We start from the raw sequence: 22,438 nt of genomic DNA, 5'->3' as shown, positions 1-22,438 counted from the left end.
ATCCATGTCCTGAGGATGCCTTCAAAACTGATGGCGCCGGAGGGGATGGCTGCCGTTTTATGGACTCCTAACCAACCGTGCTATTTTGTGTGTTTTTTCGCATTGTTTGTAAGTTATTTTGTACATAATGTTGCTGCTACCGTCTCTTATGACCGAAAAGAGCTTCTGGACATCAGAACAGCGATTACTCACCTTGAACTGGACGAATAAGTTTTATTTTATGAGTCGGACGAGAGGGATTTGTTCCAGACACCCGACAGGGCCCTCATCCCCGTCATTCGCAGTAGAAAGAAAAGGAGATATTGCGTAAGGAGATCGGGGTGCTTGGTAAGGAGCCGGCGACGAGTGGCTAATCTGCCTTTGCCATCGATACTATTGGCCAATTTACAATCACTTGATAATAATATGGACAAACTACAGGCACGAATATCCTACTAACAGGACATTAAAAACTGTAATATCTTATGTTTCACCGAGTCGTGGCTGAACGATGACATGAATAACATACAGCTGGCGGGTTATACACTGTATCGGCAGGATAGAACAGCAGCCTCTGGTAAGACAAGGGGTGGCGGTCTATGTATATTTGTAAACAACAGCTGGTGCACGATATCTAAGGAAGAGTTTTTGCTCACCTGAGGTAGAGTATCTCATGATAAGCTGTAGACCACACTATCTACCAAGAGAGTTTTCATCTATATTCTTCATAGCTGTCTATTTACCACCACAAACCGATGCTGGCACTAAGACCGCACTCAATGAACAGTATACGGCCATAAGCAAACAGGAAAATGCTCATCCAGAGGCGGCGCTCCTAGTGGCCGGGGACTTTAATACAGGGAAACTTAAATCCGTTTGACCTAATTTCTACCAGCATGTTAAATGTGCAGCCAGAGGGAAAAAAACTCTAGACCACCTTTACTCCACACACAGAGATGTGTACAAAGCTCTCCCTCGCCCTCCATTTGGAAAATCTGACCATAATTCTATCCTCCTGATACCTGCTTACAAGCAAAAACTAAAGCAGGAAGCACCAGTGACTCGGTCAATAAAAAATTGGTCAGATGAAGCAGATGCTAAGCTACAGGACTGTTTTGCTAGCACAGATTGGAATATGTTCCGAGATTCTTCCGATGGCATTGAGGAGTACACCACATTAGTCTCTGGCTTCACCAATAAGTGCATCAATGACGTCGTCCCCACAGTGACTGTACATACATACCCCAACCAGAAGCCATGGATTACAGGCAACATCCGCACTGAGCTAAAGGGTAGAGCTGCCGCTTTCAAGGAGCGGGACTCTAACTCGGAAGCTTAAAATAAATCCTGCTATAACCTCTGACGAACCATCAAAAAGGCAAAGCGTCAATACAGGACTAAGATCGAATCGTACTACACCGGCTCCGACGCTCGTTGGATGTGGCAGGGCTTGCAAACTATTACAGACTACAAAGGAAAGCACAGCCGCGAGCTGGCCAGTGACACGAGCCTACCAGACGAGCTAAATTACTTCTATGCTCGCTTCGAGGCAAGTAACACTGAAACATGCATGAGAGCATCAACTGTTCCGGATGACTGTGTGATCACGCTCTCCATAGCCGATGTGAGTAAGACCTTTAATCAGGTCAACATTCACAAGGCTGCAGGGCCAGACGGAAAACCAGGACGTGTACTCCGAGCATGTGCTGACCAACTGGCAAGTGTCTTCACTGACATTTTCAACCTCTCCCTGTCTGAGTCTGTAATACCAACATATTTCAAGCAGACCACCATAGTCCCTGTGCCCAAGAACACTAAGGTACCCTGCCTAAATGACTACCGACCCGTAGCACTCACGTCTGTAGCCATGAAGTGCTTTGAAAGGCTGGTCATGGCTCACATCAACACCATTATCCCAGAAACCCTAGACCCACTCCAATTTGCATTTCGCCCCAACAGATCCACAGATGATGCAATCTCTATTGCGCTCCACATTGCCCTTTCACACCTGGACAAAAGGAACACCTATGTGAGAATGTTATTCATTGACTACAGCTCAGCGTTCAACACCATAGTGCCCTCAAAGCTCATCACTAAGCTAAGGACCCTGGGACTAAACACCTCCCTCTGCAACTGGATCCTGGACTTCCTGACGGGCCGCCCCCAGGTGGTAAGGGTAGGTAACAACACATCCGCCACGCTGATCCTCAACACGGATGCCCCTCAGGGGTGCGTGCTCAGTCCCCTCCTGTACTCCCTATTCACTCATGACTGCATGGCCAGGCACGACTCCAACACCATCATTAAGTTTGCCGATGACACAACAGTGGTAGGCCTGATCACCGACAACGACAAGACAGCCTATAGGGAGGAGGTCAGAGACCTGGCCATGTGGTGCCAGGACAACAACCTCTCCTTCAACGTGATCAAGACAAAGGAGATGATTGTAGACTACAGTAAAAAGAAGAGGACCGAGCACGCCCCCATTCTCATCGACAGGGCTGTAGTGGAGCAGGTTGAGAGCTTCAAGTACCTTGGTGTCCACATCACCAACAAAGTAACATGGTCCAAGCACACCAAGACAGTCGTGAAGAGGGCACGACAAAACCTATTCCCCCTAAGGAGACTGAAAAGATTTGGCATGGGTCCTCAGATCCTCAAAAGGTTCTACAGCTACACCATTGAGAGCATCCTGACTGGTTGCATCACTGCCTGGTATGGCAACTGCTCGGCCTCCGACCACAAGGCACTACAGAGGGTAGTGCGTACGGCCCAGTACATCACTGGGGCCAAGCTTCCTGCCATCCAGGTCCTCTATACCAGGCGGTGTCAGAGGAGGGCCCTATAAATTGTCAAAGACTCCAGCCACCCTAGTCATAGACTGTTCTCTCTGCTACCGCACGGCAAGCGGTACCGGAGCGCCAAGTCTAGGTCCAAGAGGCTTCTAAACAGCTTCTACCCCCAAGCCATAAGACTCCTGAACATCTAATCAAATGGCTACCCCGACTATTTACATTGCCCCCCCACCCCTCTTTTACGCTGCTGCTACTCTTTTTTTTATTATCTATGCATAGTCACTTTAATAACTCTACCTACATATTACCCCAATCACCTCGACTAACCGGTGCACCCGCACATTGACTCGGTACCGGTACCCCCTGTATATAGCCTCGCTATTGTTATTTTTACTGGTGCTCTTTAATTATTTTGTACTTTTATTTTGAATTATTTTATATTATATATTTTTGTGATTTTTTTTGGTATTCTTTCTTAAAACTGCATTGTTGGTTAAGGGCTTGTATGTAAGCATTTCACTGTAAGGTCTACACCTGTTGTATTCGGCGCATGTGACAAATACAATTTGATTTGATTTGACTAGGGGCAACAGTGAGCGCTATTACCATCAAATAGGCTAGGGTGTTGTGGATGGACGTAGTCCAATGACTTTGGATCAGAATGTTGCTTGTTTGATCCCAGTCGTGGACACTGGTTTTTAATTTTTTATTTTAACCCTATCCCAAACCTTAACCCTTACCTCAACCCTTTGGAATGAGTGCCTAAACGTAATGTTTTAACCCTATCCCAAACCTTAACCCTTACCTCAACCCTTTGGAATGAGTGCCTAAATGTAATGTTTTAACCCTATCCCAAACCTTAACCCTTACCTCAACCCTTTGAAATTAGTGCCTAAACGTAATGTTTTAACCCTATCCCAAACCTTAACCCTTACCTCAACCCTTTGGAATGAGTGACTAAACTTAGCCCTTAACTTAAAAATTTGATGTTTGGAGAAATGGAAAGATACAGAACAGCAGGAACAACAAAAACACTTCTAAATGTGACGTTTGGAGAACGTGGATGAACGTCTAATTCTGCAGTGAGACAGTGAGAGCTTGTTGAGTCTGTTAATAATATAATATAATATGCCATTTAGCAGACGCTTTTATCCAAAGCCACTTACAGTCATGCGTGCATACATTTTTGTGTATGGGTGGTCCCGGGGATCGAACCCACTACCTTGGCGTTACAAGCGCTGTGCTCTACCAGCTGAGCTACAGAGGACCACATTGCCTAGCAATGCCCCAGGATGTTGGGATTCCATTACGGAATCTCTCAGAGCCTCTCCTTCAGAACACAGAACCCCTCAGACACACACACACACAAACATTTGCTGATGCAAATAAAGTCGTTAGTGCCGCATGCTAATTAAAATGTCGCCAGTAGGAAGGAACAGAAACAGGTTCCTTGGGGCTGTTGGGCATTGGTTCTTTCACACCCTGCCTCCTCTACACTCTTCTGTGTTGTTATTATTATTATTATTATTATTATTATTGGTGTGTGTGTAGTACAGTAATACACTGCATGACCAAAAGTATGTGGACACCTGCTCGTCGAACATCTCATTCCAAAATCATGGGCATTAATATGGAGTTGGTCCCCCCCTTTGCTGCTATAACAGCCTCCACTCTTCTGGGAAGGCTTTCCACTAGATGTTGGAACATTGCTGCGGGGACTTGCTTCCATTCAGCCACAAGAGCATTATTGAGGTCGGGCACTGATGTTGGGCGATTAGGCCTGGCTCGCAGTCGGCGTTCCAATTCATCCCAAAGGTGTTCGATGGTGTTGAGGTCAGGGCTCTGTGCAGGCCAGTCAAGTTCTTCCACACCAATCTCGACAAACCATTTAATTATGGACCTCGCTATATGCACGGGGCATTGTCATGCTGAAGGGCCTTCCCCAAACTGTTGCCACAAAGTTGGAAGCACAGAATCATCTAGAATGTCATTGTATGCTCTAGCGTTAAGATTTCCCTTCACTGGAACTAAGGAAAACCATGAACCATGAAAAACAGCCCCAGACTATTACTCATCCACCAAACTTTACAGTTGCCACTATGCATTGGCGTGGGTAGCGTTCTCCTGGCATCCGCCAAACCCAGATTCGTCAGTCTGATTGCCAGATGGTGAAGCATGATTCATCACTCCAGAGAACGCGTTTCCACTGCTCCAGAGTCCAATGGCGGCGAGCTTTACACCACTCCAGCCATCGCTTGGCATTGCGCATGGTGATCTTAGGCTTGTGTGTGGCTGCTCGGCCATGGAAACCCATTCCATGAAACTCCCGACGAATAGTTATTGTGCTGACGTTGCTTCCAGAGGCAGTTTGGAACTCGGTAGTAAGTGTTGCAACCGAGGACAGACAATTTTTATGCGCTTCAGCACTCGGATGTCCCGTTCTGTGAGCTTGTGTGGCCTAACACTTCACGGCTGAGCCGTTGTTGCTCCTAGATGTTTCCACTTCACAATAACAGCTTACAGTTGAACGGGGCAGCTCTAGCAGGGCAGATATTTGACAAACTGACTTGTTGGAAAGGTGGCATCCTATGACGGTGCTACGTTGAAGGTCACTGAGCTCTTCAGTAAGGCCATTCTACTGCCAATGTTTGTCTATGAAGATTGCATGGTTGTGTGTTCGATGTTATACACCAGTCAGCAACGGGTGCGGCTGAAATAGCCGAATCCACTCATTTGTAAGGGGTGTCCACATACTTTTGTATATATAGTGTGTGTAGGAGTAAGCCTCTAGGATTCACATGAAAGAGTTAGCAGCATGGCCTATGATGGTCTCATTAGGGGCCCTAGAATCTAGAGGGAGAAAGAGCAGATGATTCTTACTGTCTAACATTTCTCAAAGAAGAAACACTGGATAGTATATTCACACAGAGATTACCCAGCATCTCTGCATCTCTCTGACTGTCTTTTATCATTCTGTTTTGTGATGATGTGTATTAACATGTATCTTTCAACAACAAACAACTTTGGGTCCAGTCACATTAAAAGAAAGACTGGCGGTTGGGATTATTTGTGGCTGTGTAGTGGAGCTACTTACTTTGTTCCATTAAAGTGGATTGATCTCTAAGTTAAAGGTAGAGTCAGTGAAATTACGTTGCCACGAGCAGCACTGCAGATATTGTGATGAGCGAGATGCACGACTTCACTCTCACACGGTCACACACAGTATCTGCACTGGTTTGCTTCACGCCTTTACAACGTGGTAGCCACAGGAACAAAACAGCCGAAGTTGAGCCTCACGCTTTAAAGGTCCCGCACAGTCATGCTGATTCCCATGTACAATAGCCTTTTGACCGACCAAAACATCACCCATAATATTTTTCCTGATAAATATGCTCAGAATTTTAGAAAACATACAGTGGCTTGTGAAAGTATTCACCCCTCTTGACATTTTTCCTATTTTGTTGCCTTACAACCTGGAATTAAAATGGATAATTTGATTTACACAACATGCCTAACACTTTGAAGATGCAAAATATTTTTTGGGGTGAAACAAACAAGAAATAAGACAAAAAAAACAGAAAATTTGAGCGTGCATAACTATTCACCCCCCCAAAGTCAATACTTTGTAGAGCCACCTTTTGCAGCAATTACAGCTGCAAGTCTCTTGGGGTATGTCTCTATAAACTATAAGGACTGGGAAAAATCCACTTGAACGGCCTTCCAACTGGTAATTACTAGTCTATCATCCTGAGCTCTGACTTCTCCCACATGCTGAACTCTGACGTCAGTCACCTACTAAGGAAATTACCTCAATAACAGCATTTTCGGCAGTTAAATACAACAACAAAACATTATTTATAAAAAAGCAATCTATTAATATGGTTTGTGAACACTATAATTTCTTTGCAAACTTATTGCCCATTAGCCAATCGGTGTTTCTCAACTGGTTCAAAGCACATGAATGCATCCAACTGGTATTTACGACTTCACAATTGGTAAATTCCCACCTCCCACTTGGTTACGAACGCAGACTTATACTTTTCTGGGATGTAAGAATGGTGCATAATGAGTATGTGAACTATAGTAGAGTCACATTAAAAGGCAAAAATGTTCTGGTCGGGGGAGGTGGGGCGAGCGGGGAGGGGACAATAAGTAGACCAAAACCAGCTGTTCCCTCTCTTACGTGAGCATGCCAGAGATTATGGAGGAACCGTGAGCATACCAGAGATTATGGAGGAACCTTGAGCTCACACGGGAAAGCATGCTCAAGCGAAAGAGCGAACGGCCACTTACACAGACAGGAACTTGAAAAAATATGATATGGTAAATAGCTTAAGTAGTTGATCTTAATTTATCCACCATCTTTGCTTAACACATCAACACACGCTTTCCTTCCTTCCTCCCTCCCTCCCTCCTTCCCTTCAGCGTCTAATGGGACCAGGAGGAGTGGACGGAGGGATGCCCATTATGAACGGAACGGCAGGGGCGCACGGAGGAGCAGGAGGGGGAGGAGGGGAGGACTACCAACACTGGATGGAGGGGAAGATGGCCCAAGCTCAAGCCCAGGCCCTACAGGCGGCTAAGGCCTCCACCCAGCCCCAGCACCACTCCCAGCCCCACAGACAGGGCAGCGAGGTCTACTCCAACACCCTACCCGTACGCAAGAACGCCCCCGCCAAGAGCAACACCACCATAGGTAAGGAGGACCAGGATAGTGGGGGCCATAAACATCTTGAGAGGCCCTCAAAGTTGGGCACCAGAATCACATATACAGTAGCTACACTATAACAAATTGATATTTTTTTTCTTGCTAAAATCTTACAGTTAGCTACTGCAATTCAATATTACAGTATAGTACTATAAAGACCAATTCATTGTGGGGGCTTAATGGCATTCCGCCATATAGGCAGTCATATTAGAATATTACAGAATACATCACTAGTGTCCTTTATGAATTTAACCTCAGTCATAGAGACCTTGGAGAGAGAACTGCTTGTTTGTGACCTTCAAGAATGAGATACAGTGGGGGAAAAAAGTATTTAGTCAGCCACCAATTGTGCAAGTTCTCCCACTTAAAAAGATGAGAGAGGCCTGTAATTTTCATCATAGGTACACGTCAACTATGACAGACAAAATGAGGAAAAAAATTCCAGAAAATCACATTGTAGGATTTTTAATGAATTTATTTGCAAATTATGGTGGAAAATAAGTATTTGGTCAATAACAAAAGTTTCTCAATACTTTGTTATATACCCTTTGTTGGCAATGACACAGGTCAAACGTTTTCTGTAAGTCTTCACAAGGTTTTCACACACTGTTGCTGGTATTTTGGCCCATTCCTCCATGCAGATCTCCTCTAGAGCAGTGATGTTTTGGGGCTGTCGCTGGGCAACACGGACTTCCAACTCCCTCCAAAGATTTTCTATGGGGTTGAGATCTGGAGACTGGCTAGGCCACTCCAGGACCTTGAAATGCTTCTTACGAAGCCACTCCTTCGTTGCCCGGGCGGTGTGTTTGCGATCATTGTCATGCTGAAAGACCCAGCCACGTTTCATCTTCAATGCCCTTGCTGATGGAAGGAGGTTTTCACTCAAAATCTCACGATACATGGCCCCATTCATTCTTTCCTTTACACGGATCAGTCGTCCTGGTCCCTTTGCAGAAAAACAGCCCCAAAGCATGATGTTTCCACCCCCATGCTTCACAGTAGGTATGGTGTTCTTTGGATGCAACTCAGCATTCTTTGTCCTCCAAACACGACGAGTTGAGTTTTTACCAAAAAGTTATATTTTGGTTTCATCTGACCATATGACATTCTACCAATCCTCTTCTGGATCATCCAAATGCACTCTAGCAAACTTCAGACGGGCCTGGACATGTACTGGCTTAAGCAGGGGGACACGTCTGGCACTGCAGGATTTGAGTCCCTGGCGGCGTAGTGTGTTACTGATGGTAGGCTTTGTTACTTTGGTCCCAGCTCTCTGCAGGTCATTCACTAGGTCCCCCTGTGTGGTTCTGGGATTTTTGCTCACCGTTCTTGTGATCATTTTGACCCCACAGGGTGAGATCTTGCGTGGAGCCCCAGATCGAGGGAGATTATCAGTGGTCTTGTATGTCTTCCATTTCCAAATAATTGCTCCCACAGTTGATTTCTTCAAAACAAGCTGCTTACCTATTGCAGATTCAGTCTTCCCAGCCTGGTGCAGGTCTACAATTTTGTTTCTGGTGTCCTTTGACAGCTCTTTGGTCTTGGCCATTGTGGAGTTTGGAGTGTGACTGTTTGAGGTTGTGGACAGGTGTCTTTTATACTGATAACAAGTTCAAACAGGTGCCATTAATACAGGTAACGAGTGGAGGACAGAGGAGCCTCTTAAAGAAGAAGTTACAGGTCTGTGAGAGCCAGAAATCTTGCTTGTTTGTAGGTGACCAAATACTTATTTTCCACCATAATTTGCAAATAAATTCATTAAAAATCCTACAATGTGATTTTCTGGAAAAAAACATCTCAATTTGTCTGTCATAGTTGACGTGTACCTATGATGAAAATTACAGGCCTCTCTCATCTTTTTAAGTGGGAGAACATGCACAATTGGTGGCTGACTAAATACTTTTTTCCCCACTGTACATATCCCAAAGGAAATAAATGATCTCACTTCAATAAATTTGAATAGAAAGTTAGCAAAAATAGATAAGATCTTACTACCATGGAAAGGAAAATACCTGTCAATTTGTGGAAGAATCACCCTGATTAACTCTTTAGTATTATCCCAGTTTACCTATTTGCTTATGGTCTTGCCTACGCCTAGCGAACAGTTTTTTAAATTATATGAGAAAAAAATATTCAATTTTATTTGGAACGGCAAGCCAGACAAAATTAAAAGGGCATATTTATATAATGAATATGAATTCGGAGGACAGAAATTATTAAATATTAAAGCATTAGACCTATCACTAAAAGCTTCAGTCATACAAAAGTTATACTTAAATCCGAACTGGTTCTCAAGCAAATTAGTAAGATTGTCTCACCCAATGTTCAAGAAAGGCCTTTTTCCCTTTATTCAGATTACAACAACTCATTTGCAGTTATTTGAAAAGGAAATAATCTCCCAAATGTCACTATTTCTAAAACAGGCCATAGAAAGTTGGTTGCAATTTCAATTTAATCCTCCAGAAACGACAGAACAAATAATGCAACAAATATTGTGGTTAAATTCAAATATACTAATTGACAAAAAAACTTTATTTTTTGACAGAATGTTTAAAAAAGGTATAATCTTCGTAAATGATATCATCGGTAGGACTGGTTGAGTTATGTCGCACATGCAGCTAACAAAAACATATGGAAATGTCTGCTCTACCCAAAATTACAACCAAATAATTGCAGCCTTACCGCAAAAGTGGAAGAGGAAAGTGGAAGGGGGAGAAAGTAAGGAACTTGTCTGTCGGCCTTGCATTAAAGAACATAATTGGTTAAGGAAAACTGTGATAAATAAAAAAGTATATCAGTTTCACTTAAGGACCAAAGGATTGACAGCCGTCCCATATAGATTGCAAAATAGTTGGGAAGAGATATTTGACGTACCGATCCCATGGCATAGTGTTTATGAACTGACACGCAAAACGACACCAGATTCAAAAATTAGAATCTTTCAATTTAAATTATTATATAAAATTCTTGCTACCAATAGAATGTTATTTATATGGGGGATACAATCTTCCCAGCTCTGCAGATTTTGCTGTGAAGAGACAGAATCATTAGATCATTTGTTTTGGTTCTGTCCATTTGTAGCTTGTTTTTGGACACAGGTCCAGGAATGGCTAAAGGATTGCAATATTTACCTGGAGCTAACCTTGTAGATAGCATTACTGGGTGATCTGAAAAGTCATAGTCAATCAATCAATAATATGATAATACTTTTAGCAAAAATGTTTATTTTTAATTCACAATCTGTAGAAGCAATGAGAATAGAAAGGTTCAGAACTTTTGTAAAACATCACAGTACGGTTGAAATATATATGGCAAATAGAAATCCTATATGGATGGTGTTAAGAGATAGATGGGAGGTATTGAATAGAGTTGAAGGATGGGACTAATAACAAATAACAAAAAATAATAACAAAGATAGCTAATAATGTAAGCATACTGTGTCCATAATAAGTATATAGGTTGTATGTTGGGAGCTTTTGGGAAAGAGCACAGTTAGAAAGATATGGCATATAGAAGCAAACTGGATGGACATCATGAAAATGATCGGAGAGGTTGAGAGTAGAAGAAGTTCAGGAGCAAAAAAATTATTATATATATATATACAGTGGGGAGAACAAGTATTTGATACACTGCCGATTTTGCAGGTTTTCCTACTTACAAAACATGTAGAGGTCTGTAATTTTTATCATAGGTACACTTCAACTGTGAGAGACGGAATCTAAAACAAAAATCCAGAAAATCACATTGTATGATTTTAAGTAATTCATTTGCATTTTATTGCACGACATAAGTATTTGATACATCAGAAAAGCAGAACTTAATATTTGGTACAGAAACCTTTGTTTGCAATTACAGAGATCATACGTTTCCTGTAGGTCTTGACCAGGTTTGCACACACTGCAGCAGGGATTTTGACCCACTCCTCCATACAGACCCTTCAGGTTTCGGGGCTGTCGCTGGGCAATACGGACTTTCAGCTCCCTCCAAAGATTTTCTATTGGGTTCAGGTCTGGAGACTGGCTAGGCCACTCCAGGACCTTGAGATGCTTCTTACGGAGCCACTCCTTAGTTGCCCTGGCTGTGTGTTTCGGGTCATTGTCATGCTGGAAGACCCAGCCACGACCCATCTTCAATGCTCTTACTGAGGGAAGGAGGTTGTTGGCCAAGATCTCGTGATACATGGCCCCATCCATCCTCCCCTCAATACGGTGCAGTCGTCCTGTCCCCTTTGCAGAAAAGCATCCCAAAGAATGATGTTTCCACCTCCATGCTTCACGGTTGGGATGGTGTTCTTGGGGTTGTACTCATCCTTCTTCTTCCTCCAAACACGGCGAGTGGAGTTTAGACCAAAAGCTCTATTTCTGTCTCATCAGACCACATGACCTTCTCCCATTCCTCCTCTGGATCATCCAGATGGTCATTGGCAAACTTCAGACGGGCCTGGACATGCGCTGGCTTGAGCAGGGGGGACCTTGCGTGCGCTGCAGGATTTTAATCCATGACGGCGTAGTGTGTTACTAATGGTTTTCTTTGAGACTGTGGTCCCAGCTCTCTTCAGGTCATTGACCAGGTCCTGCCGTGTAGCTCTGGGCTGATCCCTCACCTTCCTCATGAACATTGATGCCCCACGAGGTGAGATCTTGCATGGAGCCCCAGACCGAGGGTGATTGACCGTCATCTTGAACTTCTTCCATTTTCTAATAATTGCGCCAACAGTTGTTGCCTTCTCACCAAGCTGCTTGCCTATTGTCCTGTAGCCGATCCCAGCCTTGTGCAGGTCTATAATTTTATCCCTGATGTCCCTACACAGCTCTCTGGTCTTGGCCATTGTGGAGAGGTTGGAGTCTGTTTGATTGAGTGTGTGGACAGGTATCTTTTATACAGGTAACGAGTTCAAACAGGTGCAGTTAATACAGGTAATGAGTGGAGAACAGGAGGGCTTCTTAAAGAAAAACTAACAGGTCTGTGAGAGCCGGAATTCTTACTGGTTGGTAGGTGATCAAATACTTATGTCATGCAATAAAATGCAAATTAATTACTTAAAAATCATACAATGTGATTTTCTGGATTTTTGTTTTAGATTCCGTCTCTCACAGTTGAAGTGCCTATGATAAAATTCAGACCCCATGCTTTGTAAGTAGGAAAACCTCAAATGTATCAAATACTTGTTCTCCCCACTGTGTATATATATATATATATATATATATATATATATATATATATATATATATATACATGGCAATAGAATTATTGTAAAATTAACTCTGTCCATAAGGTGTAGATAGTAAGTATAGACCGGAAGTAGAGGCCTGGGCATTGTTGTTCACTAATTTACTCCAAGTAGGGAAAGGATGGCGGGGTTGAAAAGTAATAAAGGGGAGTATATATATAAAAAACATGGGGGATTGGAAGTGATGCAGACAATTACATTGATAGAAGATACAATCTATCTGCAATATTAAGCTGATCCCATCCCCCCTCAAAAAAAAAAAAAAAAACTTACTGTTGTGAATGTGAAGAAATGAAATCTGTATTTTGGTCAGAGGAATTTGTTGACACTAGCTTTCTGTCACTCAGGTTACCATGACAACGATTACAACAACAGGGTCAAAGTTTAACATCTCTTGCTCAAATGCCAACAACAATTTGGTAAACATTTGGCTGTTTGAAAGGGGACCATATAAACATTGCCCAATTATTTTTTCAGGCAACATGGCACAAATCACATGTGAATTAGGTCAAATATAAAAATTAGGTGAAGGGCAGAGGCAAGGTAGAGGCTTTAAGAATAATCAAAGCATTTAAAGTCACTTAGGAGAGTTGGGTTATAATATCACATTAATCCTGCATGTTATACTCAGTGCAGGTACTATAATATAATAATGTAATATACTGTAGGTGTATATTATACAGTAGGCCCTGTGTGGCCTGTTTTGGCTACGTTTATTGCTTAAAGACCTATGGCTTGATTCAACCCGTATCGCAGAAGTTCTGCACTATAGAGCGATTGAAATGTATGTTGGCTCAATCGGAAATAACCTTTCAATTTCAATCGTGCTATAGCGCAGAACTTCCGCGATACGGATTCAATTGAGCCCTTAGATTTGGTCCTTAGTCCTTTCCAGATGTAGGATCTTAATTTGATCACTCTTTTGTTGCTGAGAATTTTCCTGCACCGCAGATTCATGATTTATATAAATTCCCTGAAAACCCATACTAACACATGGTTATATTAACAGTATTGCACATTTCATGTAGCCTAATTTTGGCCAGATAGCCAAACCATCAATCAAGCAATATTATGGACTAAATGTTCAAATCCTTTGGTCAAATTAAGATCCTACACCTGTACATCTAGTCATGGGATTGTCAGTCTTTGCTCCCATTAAAGTTCAAGGTCATGTCCAGTAATAGGGTACAGTACACTGTAGCGAAACGTTTTAAGAAGTCCAGCTAGTAACTCCCTGTTTCAGTCTGTTTTCTTCCGTTTTGGTTCCCAATGAACACAACCCTAGATTTGGTGTGAAAGTCTCTGTTCCTCTCTCCCTCCCTCCCCCAGGTCCAGAGACCCGAACCCTGCCCCGGTCTAGCTCTATGGCTGCAGGGCTGGAGAGGAATGGTCGTACCCGTGTCCAGGCCATTTTCTCCCATGCGGCGGGGGACAACAGCACCCTGCTCAGCTTCTCTGAGGGAGACGTCATCACCCTGCTGGTGCCTGAGGCTCGCGACGGATGGCACTACGGAGAGAATGAGAGGAACAAGATGTAAGTATCCTAACTCCATCTGATTCACTTTCGGCACCATGAGTAACATTTAGTTGGTGGTCCTATGTAGCTCAGTCTGAAGCTGAAGATAGAGAGATGTACAGCCTCTCCTCCATGTAGAGAAGAGAACACACACTACTGAGAGTCTAGCTGATGAAGTTGTAACCAACAGGGTACCACTTGGATTGAGAGTGGCTGCAGGTTCAGAGGTGTGTGTGTGCGTGTGTGTGTGTGTGCGTGTACGTGTGTGTTCTATACCTTCTCCTGGGGCACAGAGTTGGGGCTTCCGACATCAGTAGAATCGTAGGAGAAATCATAGGAGAATGAATGTCTGCCTCTGTCCTTCAGCCCAGTGCCAGGGATGCATTTGGATATGTGGTACAAACATAATAGCTTTGATTAATTTATAAAACAGGAGAGGTATTGTTATTGTGGTCATTGTGCAATATGTCATCCTCATTCTAGAGCCTTTAGTTGGTCCTGATATCTGTACCAAAATGTATCTCTTAAACATTGTCTGTTCCTATAGGTCCCCTGAACGTTCTTGGAACGTTGTGTCTATGGCACCCTGAGTAACATTTAGTTGGTGGTCCTCTGTAGCTTAGTCGGTAGAGCATGGCACTGGCAACGCCAGAATAGTGGGGTTCAATTCCTGGGACCACCCATATGTGTAAAATGTATGCACGTATGACTGTAAGTTGGTTTGGATAAAGCGTCTGCTAAATGGTATTTATTATAGTTAGTAGGGTGAATCTTTACATGAGCTATGAACTCATACAGTAAGTTTCAAAACTCTTGGTATTGTTGTCAAATGCTGCTTTCAATATTGAATTACTGTTGCTGATTCATCTGAGAATCCTTGTCTCCTCATCAGGCGGGGCTGGTTCCCATTCTCCTACACACGTGTCATCCCCGAGACTGAAAGCGACAAACTACGAGTCAACAAGTACGTTTTCTGTTTTTTTGCAGTATTGTGTGGGGTATTTGCAAGGAAACAGACCTTTAATGGTCATCTTTATGTGTTAATCAATAGAAAATAGAATCACTCCTCTCTGAAACTGATCTGTTCGTTTTTCAAAGTGTGAGATCAGTTATTTTCAGTTCTGGCTATGCCTTTTTTAAAGCACTAACTACGTCTGGTTCCAGTAATCAGCTATTATCAGTTCTATTGATCTCTCTCTCTCTCATTTCAGTCTGTGTGTAACTAACTGACTGTATACAGTGGGGAAAAAAGTATTTAGTCAGCCACCAATTGTGCAAGTTCTCCCACTTAAAAAGATGAGAGAGGCCTGTAATTTTCATCATAGGTACACGTCAACTATGACAGACAAATTGAGCATATTTTTTCCAGAAAATCACATTGTAGGATTTTTAATGAATTTATTTGCAAATTATGGTGGAAAATAAGTATTTGGTCACCTACAAACAAGCAAGATTTCTGGCTCTCACAGACCTGTAACTTCTTCTTTAAGAGGCTCCTCTGTCCTCCACTCGTTACCTGTATTAATGGCACCTGTTTGAACTTGTTATCAGTATAAAAGACACCTGTCCACAACCTCAAACAGTCACACTCCAAACTCCACTATGGCCAAGACCAAAGAGCTGTCAAAGGACACCAGAAACAAAATTGTAGACCTGCACCAGGCTGGGAAGACTGAATCTGCAATAGGTAAGCAGCTTGGTTTGAAGAAATCAACTGTGGGAGCAATTATTTGGAAATGGAAGACATACAAGACCACTGATAATCTCCCTCGATCTGGGGCTCCACGCAAGATCTTACCCCCGTGGGGTCAAAATGATTACAAGAACGGTGAGCAAAAATCCCAGAACCACACGGGGGGACCTAGTGAATGACCTGCAGAGAGCTGGGACCAAAGTAACAAAGCCTACCATCAGTAACACACTACGCCGCCAGGGACTCAAATCCTACAGTGCCATATGTGTCCCCCTGCTTAAGCCAGTACATGTCCAGGCCCGTCTGAAGTTTGCTAGAGTGCATTTGGATGATCCAGAAGAGGATTGGGGAGAATGTCATATGGTCAGATGAAACCAAAATAGAACTTTTTGGTAAAAACTCAACTCGTCGTGTTTGGAGGACAAAGAATGCTGAGTTGCATCCAAAGAACACCATACCTACTGTGAAGCATGGGGGTGGAAACATCATGCTTTGGGGCTGTTTTTCTGCAAAGGGACCAGGACGACTGATCCGTGTAAAGGAAAGAATGAATGGGGCCATGTATCGTGAGATTTTGAGTGAAAACCTCCTTCCATCAGCAAGGGCATTGAAGATGAAACGTGGCTGGTTCTTTCAGCATGACAATGATCCCAAACACACCGCCCGGGCAACGAAGGAGTGGCTTCGTAAGAAGCATTTCAAGGTCCTGGAGTGGCCTAGCCAGTCTCCAGATCTCAACCCCATAGAAAATCTTTGGAGGGAGTTGAAAGTCCGTGTTGCCCAGCGACAGCCCCAAAACATCACTGCTCTAGAGGAGATCTGCATGGAGGAATGGGCCAAAATACCAGCAACAGTGTGTGAAAACCTTGTGAAGACTTACAGAAAACGTTTGACCTGTGTCATTGCCAACAAAGGGTATATAACAAAGTATTGAGAAACTTTTGTTATTGACCAAATACTTATTTTCCACCATAATTTGCAAATAAATTCATTAAAAATCCTACAATGTGATTTTCTGGATTTTTTTCTTCTCATTTTGTCTGTCATAGTTGATGTGTACCTATGATGAATATTACAGGCCTCTCTCATCTTTTTAAGTGGGAGAACTTGCACAATTGGTGGCTGACTAAATACTTTATTTCCCCACTGTATCTGTTTCCAGTCTCCCCAATGGTAAGAGCAGCAACACAGGCTATGTTTGATCATAGAAATATAATGATAGAATGACTCTACTTCTTTGTCTGTTTCCAGTCTCCACCATGGTAAGAGCAGCAGCACAGGCTATGTTTGATCATAGAAATATAATGATAGAATGACTCTACTTCTATGTCTGTTTCCAGTCTCCACCATGGTAAGAGCAGTAGCACGGGCAACCTGTTGGAGAGAGAGGACATGGCCGGTGTCCCTACCCCTGACTACGGTATGTCATCTCGCCTGCTGGCACAGAGCGCTGCCATGGCACACAGCAGACAACAACGCCCATACAGCGTGGCAGGGCCAGGCTTCTCACAGGTAAACAACAAGAACAACACACACACACACACACACACAGACGCACACAGACACGCACACAGACACACACACACATACACACAGAAGGTTTATATGCACAAACATTGAAACTGTGAAAGCATCTCAAATGTGCAGGTATTTCTTATTTTAATTACTTGACTAACTGCACATAAAATGATGACATAAATACCCTGTCCCCATGCTGTGAAATGCACATAAAATGATGACATAAATATCCCGTGCCCATGCTGCATGTACATACGGGTGGTCTTCTGAATGCATGCATGACTGTAAGTCGCTTTGAAGGAAAGCGTCTTCCAAATGGCATATATTATTATATATTAGTATTATATATACAGTACATTCAATACTGTACAGTCGTGGTCAAAAGTTTTGAAAATGACACAAGTATTGGTCTTCACAAAGTTCGCTGCTTCAGTGTTATGAGATATTTTTGTCAGATGTTACTATGGTATACTGAAGTATAATTACAAGCATTCCATAAGTGTCAAAGGCTTTTATTGACAATTACATTAAGTTTATGCAAAGAGTCAATATTTGCAGTGTTGACCCTTCTTTTTCAAGACCTCTGCAATCCACCCTGGCATGCTGTCAATTAACTTATGGGCCACATTCTGACTGATGGCAGCCCATTCTTGCATAATCAATGCTTGGAGTTTGTCAGAATTTGTGGGGTTTTGTTTGTCCACCCGCCTCTTGAGGATCGACCACAAGTTCTCAATGGGATTAAGGTCTGGGGAGTTCCCTGGCCATGGACCCAAAATGTTGATGTTTTGTTCCCCGAGCCACTTAGTTATCACTTTTGCCTTATGGCAAGGTGCTCCATTATTGGTCGTCATCAAACTTTCTTGGATGGTTGGGAGAAGTTGCTCGCGGAGGATGTGTTGGTACCATTCTTTATTCATGGCTGTGTTCTTAGGCAAAATTCTGAGTGAGCCCACTCCCTTGGCTGAGAAGCAACCCCACACATGAATGGTCTCAGGATGCTTTACTGTTGGCATGACACAGAACTGATGGTAGCGCTCACCTTGTCTTCAAGGTGGACAAGGTGTTTTCCGGATGCCCCAAACAATCAGAAAGGGGATTCATCAGAGAAAATGACTTTACCCCAGTCCTCAGCAGTCCAATCCCTGTACCTTTTGCAGAATATCAGTCTGTCCTGATGTTTTTCCTGGCTTCTTTGCTGCCCTCCTTGACACCAGGCCATCCTCCAAAAGTCTTCGCCTTACTGTGCGTGCAGATGCACTCGCACCTGCCTGCTGCCATTCCTGAGCAAGCTCTGCACTGGTGGTGCCCCGATCCCACAGCTGAATCAACTTTAGGAGACGGTCCTGGCGCTTGCTGGACTTTCTTGGGCGCCCTGATGCCTTCTTCACAACAATTGAACCTCTCTCCTTGAAGTTCTTGATGATCCGATAAATGGTTGATTTAGGTGCAATCTTACTAGCAGCAATACCCTTGCCTGTGAAGCCCTTTTTGTGCAAAGCAATGATGATGGCATGTGTTTCCTTGCAGGAACCATGGTTAACAGAGGAAGAACAAAGATTTCAAGCACCACCCTCCTTTTAAAACTTCCAGTCTGTTATTCTAACTCAATCAGCATGACAGAGTGATCTCCAGCCTTGTCCTCGTCAACACTCTCACCTGTGTTAATGAGAGAATCACTGACATGATGGCAGCTGGTCCTTTTGTGGCAGGGCTGAAATTCAGTGGAAATGTTTTTGGGGGGATTAAGTTCATTTTCATGGCAAAGAGGGACTTTGCAATGAATTGCAATTAATCTGATCACTCTTCATGACATTCTGGATTATATGCAAATTGCCATCATCAAAACTGAGGCAGCAGACCTTGTGAAAATGTGTATTTGTGTCATTCTCAAAACTTTTGACCACGACTGTACATATACCACTCCAGCTCACTTAGTTAGCCCAAATATACTGAACAAAAATATAAACGCAACATGCAACAATTTCAACAATTTTATTTAGTTACAGTTCATATGAGAAAATCAGTCAATTGAAATACATTTATTAGGCCCTAATCTATGGATTTCACATGACTGGGCAGGGTCACAGCCATGGGTGGGCCTTGTGAGGGCATAGGCCCAACACTGGGGAGCCAGGTCCAGCCAATCAGAATAAGTTTAATAAAGCCACAAAAGGGCTTTATTAAAGACAGAAATACTCCTCAGTTTTGTCACCTGTCCGGGTGGCTGGTCTCAGATGATCCCGCAGGTGAAGAAGCCGGATGTGGAGGTCCTAGGCTGGTGTGGTTACACGTGGTCTGCGGTTGTGAGGCCAGTTGGACATACTGCCAAATTCTCTAAAACAACGTTGGAGGCGGCTTATGGTAGAGAAATGAACATTCAATTCACTGGCAACAGCTCTGGTGACAATTCCTGCAGTCAGCATGCCAATTGCACACTCCATCAAAACTTGAGACATCTGTGGCATTGTGTTGTGTGACAAAACTGCACATTTTAGAGTGGCCTTTTATTGTCCCCAGCACAAGGTGCACCTGTGTAATGATCATGCTGTTTAATCAGCTTCTTGATATACCACACCTGTCAGGTGGATGGATTATCTTGGCAAAGGAGAAATGCTCACTAACAGGGATGTAAACTAATAAAATAAGCTTTTTGTGCTTTTGGAACATTCCTGGGATCTTTTATTTCAGCTCATGAAACATAAGACGAGCACTTGACATGTTGCGTTTATATTTTTGTTCAGTATTTATAGGAGGAGTCAACCATCAATATGACAGGCTGTGTGTTCTACCAGTACACCAGGTCCCCAGTCTCACTCAACACAGCTTTCCCACAACGTTCTGGCCCATTAACTTACATAAACAGTGGATCAGTTCCCCTCTGCCTCACACAATGTGTTTGTGTGTGTGTGTGTTTGTCTGAGGGTGTGTGTGCGAGCATGTTTTTCTGAATCTGAGTGTCTTTGTGTGTGCGTGTGTGTGACTGGCCTCACAGAGATGACAGAGCCCAGATTGGAGAAGGCTGCTTGCCGTTCGGTTGCCTCTGGTACTGCCGAAAGTAGTTGTGATAGGAGCCCGCTGATAACATGAAGAGGGACTAGCGCAGCTGACGGGAGACACACACACTGTCGTTGAGGCTAGAGTGAGCGGGGGCTGTGTCACATTATCTAACACCAAAACTCAACCCTTTACAGGGCTTTTGGGTAGGAGGAGGCGGAGAGGGGCTGTACGTGGGCATGATAATAGTCTCTAATTGCTCAGATAGTCACGTAACAACTTATTTTTCTTTTTTTTTTTTGGTCATTTAGCAGACGCTCTTATCCAGAGCAACTTACAGGAGCAATTAGGGTTAAGTGCCTTGCTCAAGGGCACATCGACAGATTTTTCACCTAGTCGGCTCGGGGATTAGAACCAGCAACCTTTCGATTACTTGCACAACGCTCTTAACCACCTGCCGCCTCAGATCATTTCAGGGATATGTCTCTAGTGGTGTTCTGAGAGAATAGAGATAGTTACAACAGACAGTTCTGTTAGTTCTACAGTTCTATTGCCGTATCACTCTGACTACAGGCAGTGGTGTTCTGCTGGTGCCCCCTACTGGCTCATATTAGTATGGCAACTGTCAACACTTCAATTACTGATAATATTTACATTTTACATATTTAGCAGACGCTCTTATCCAGAGCGACTTACAGTTAGCGATAACATACTTTTTTTTTTTTTCATACTGGTCCCCCGTGGGAATCGAACCCACAACCCTGGCGTTGCAAGCGCCATGCTCTACCAACTGAGCTACACGGGGCCATTTATATAAGCCATTTAGCAGATGCTTTTATCCAAAGCAACTTACAGTCCTGTGTGCATAAATGTTTCTAAATAGTGGCCCTAGCAGGAATCAAACCCACGATTCTTGGCATTGTAAGCACCACATGCTACCGACTGAGATACATTGGACCATAAACTACTGCAGTAGCCTACCTGTCTGTCTACCTTGTCTAACATGGCGGTACAATATAGCCAGCAAATCAATTGCTACTGTTTTGGATTGCCAATAAAGCAATACTGTTATAATTTTTTCAATTTTCCAGTGTGACACAAAAGTGCCAATGACTTGATGGCTGAAAAGTGGTTTGTCTTTTTCTCAACAGCAAGGACTTGAAGACTATGAGCAACGTTTTTCAACAAGGTAAAGCTCACTTTTCTCTATATAGATAAAAAATACCTTTGATTGTGATACTGAATTGATAAGGTTTGGACAGGATTGCACTAGAAAGACTGGGAATGCATTACATATACAGTATCAAAGAGTAGCCAGAACAAGTAGGCAGGTCATTCCACTGATAGGAACTCCAACTTTACAACATCAACTGTCAAACTACAAAGAAGGACACATCAGGTTTTTGTTGTGTTATTTTCCACATAATTTGAATGGTTTCCTATTTGTGTTTCTGTTTTTTCCCCGACTAATTTGAGTGAGACTTAGCTACAATATTATCATGGTTTTGTGATAATATCATGTGGGATAGAAAGGTTGGTTTAGGTTGGTTTGCTACCGACAGTTGGGCCAGCCAATCACAGTAACAGGTGAGATTCTAGACCTGGAACCCAAAATCCCAATGGTGTTCCACCTCAACCCATGTTGGACCAATGGGAATCACTTATCCTTATCCCATTTATCCTAATGGGTCAAATAAGTATTTTCCCTCAATGTTTTTTCCTTTTACTTTGAAACATATGTTTTGCTTTAGCTTTTATCGTTAAGTTTCATTTTGGTTCTTTTTACATTTCGTTTTTATGTTTTTAAATTTGAAGTCAGGGAAAAGCCTCAAGCTTACATGCTCCCATTTTGACCTTCCACGCGTCATGCAGCTAGCTAGCGCTTCCATAGTATTACTACTATCCCCTCTGCTCCCCACGCTGTGCTCCGTGTCCATGTGTAAACTACAGTATACTAGACCTGGGTCCATGTAGTATGTGTTTTCTATACTGTTTGAACTCA

General features: G+C 43.1%; 1 protein-coding gene across 5 annotated transcripts in view; it reads left to right on the top strand.

The window, feature by feature from the left end:
* The window catches only part of baiap2b (BAR/IMD domain containing adaptor protein 2b), a 155,966-nt gene that overhangs the window by 119,267 nt on the left and 14,261 nt on the right, over nt 1-22,438 (top strand). For all 5 annotated transcript variants that reach the window (XM_045213148.1, XM_045213146.1, XM_041889033.1 and 2 more), the window contains 5 exons: nt 7,200-7,470; nt 14,042-14,246; nt 15,121-15,192; nt 17,262-17,433; nt 21,588-21,625. In XM_045213148.1, coding sequence (XP_045069083.1) covers nt 7,200-7,470; nt 14,042-14,246; nt 15,121-15,192; nt 17,262-17,433; nt 21,588-21,625 — 758 coding nt within the window. The remainder of the gene's footprint in view (nt 1-7,199; nt 7,471-14,041; nt 14,247-15,120; nt 15,193-17,261; nt 17,434-21,587; nt 21,626-22,438) is intronic.

This window comes from Coregonus clupeaformis, unplaced genomic scaffold, assembly GCF_020615455.1.
Source record: "Coregonus clupeaformis isolate EN_2021a unplaced genomic scaffold, ASM2061545v1 scaf0080, whole genome shotgun sequence".
NCBI lineage: Eukaryota > Metazoa > Chordata > Actinopteri > Salmoniformes > Salmonidae > Coregonus > Coregonus clupeaformis.
Note: the sequence above shows the minus strand (reverse complement) of the source record. Positions and strands in the feature narration are given on the sequence as shown.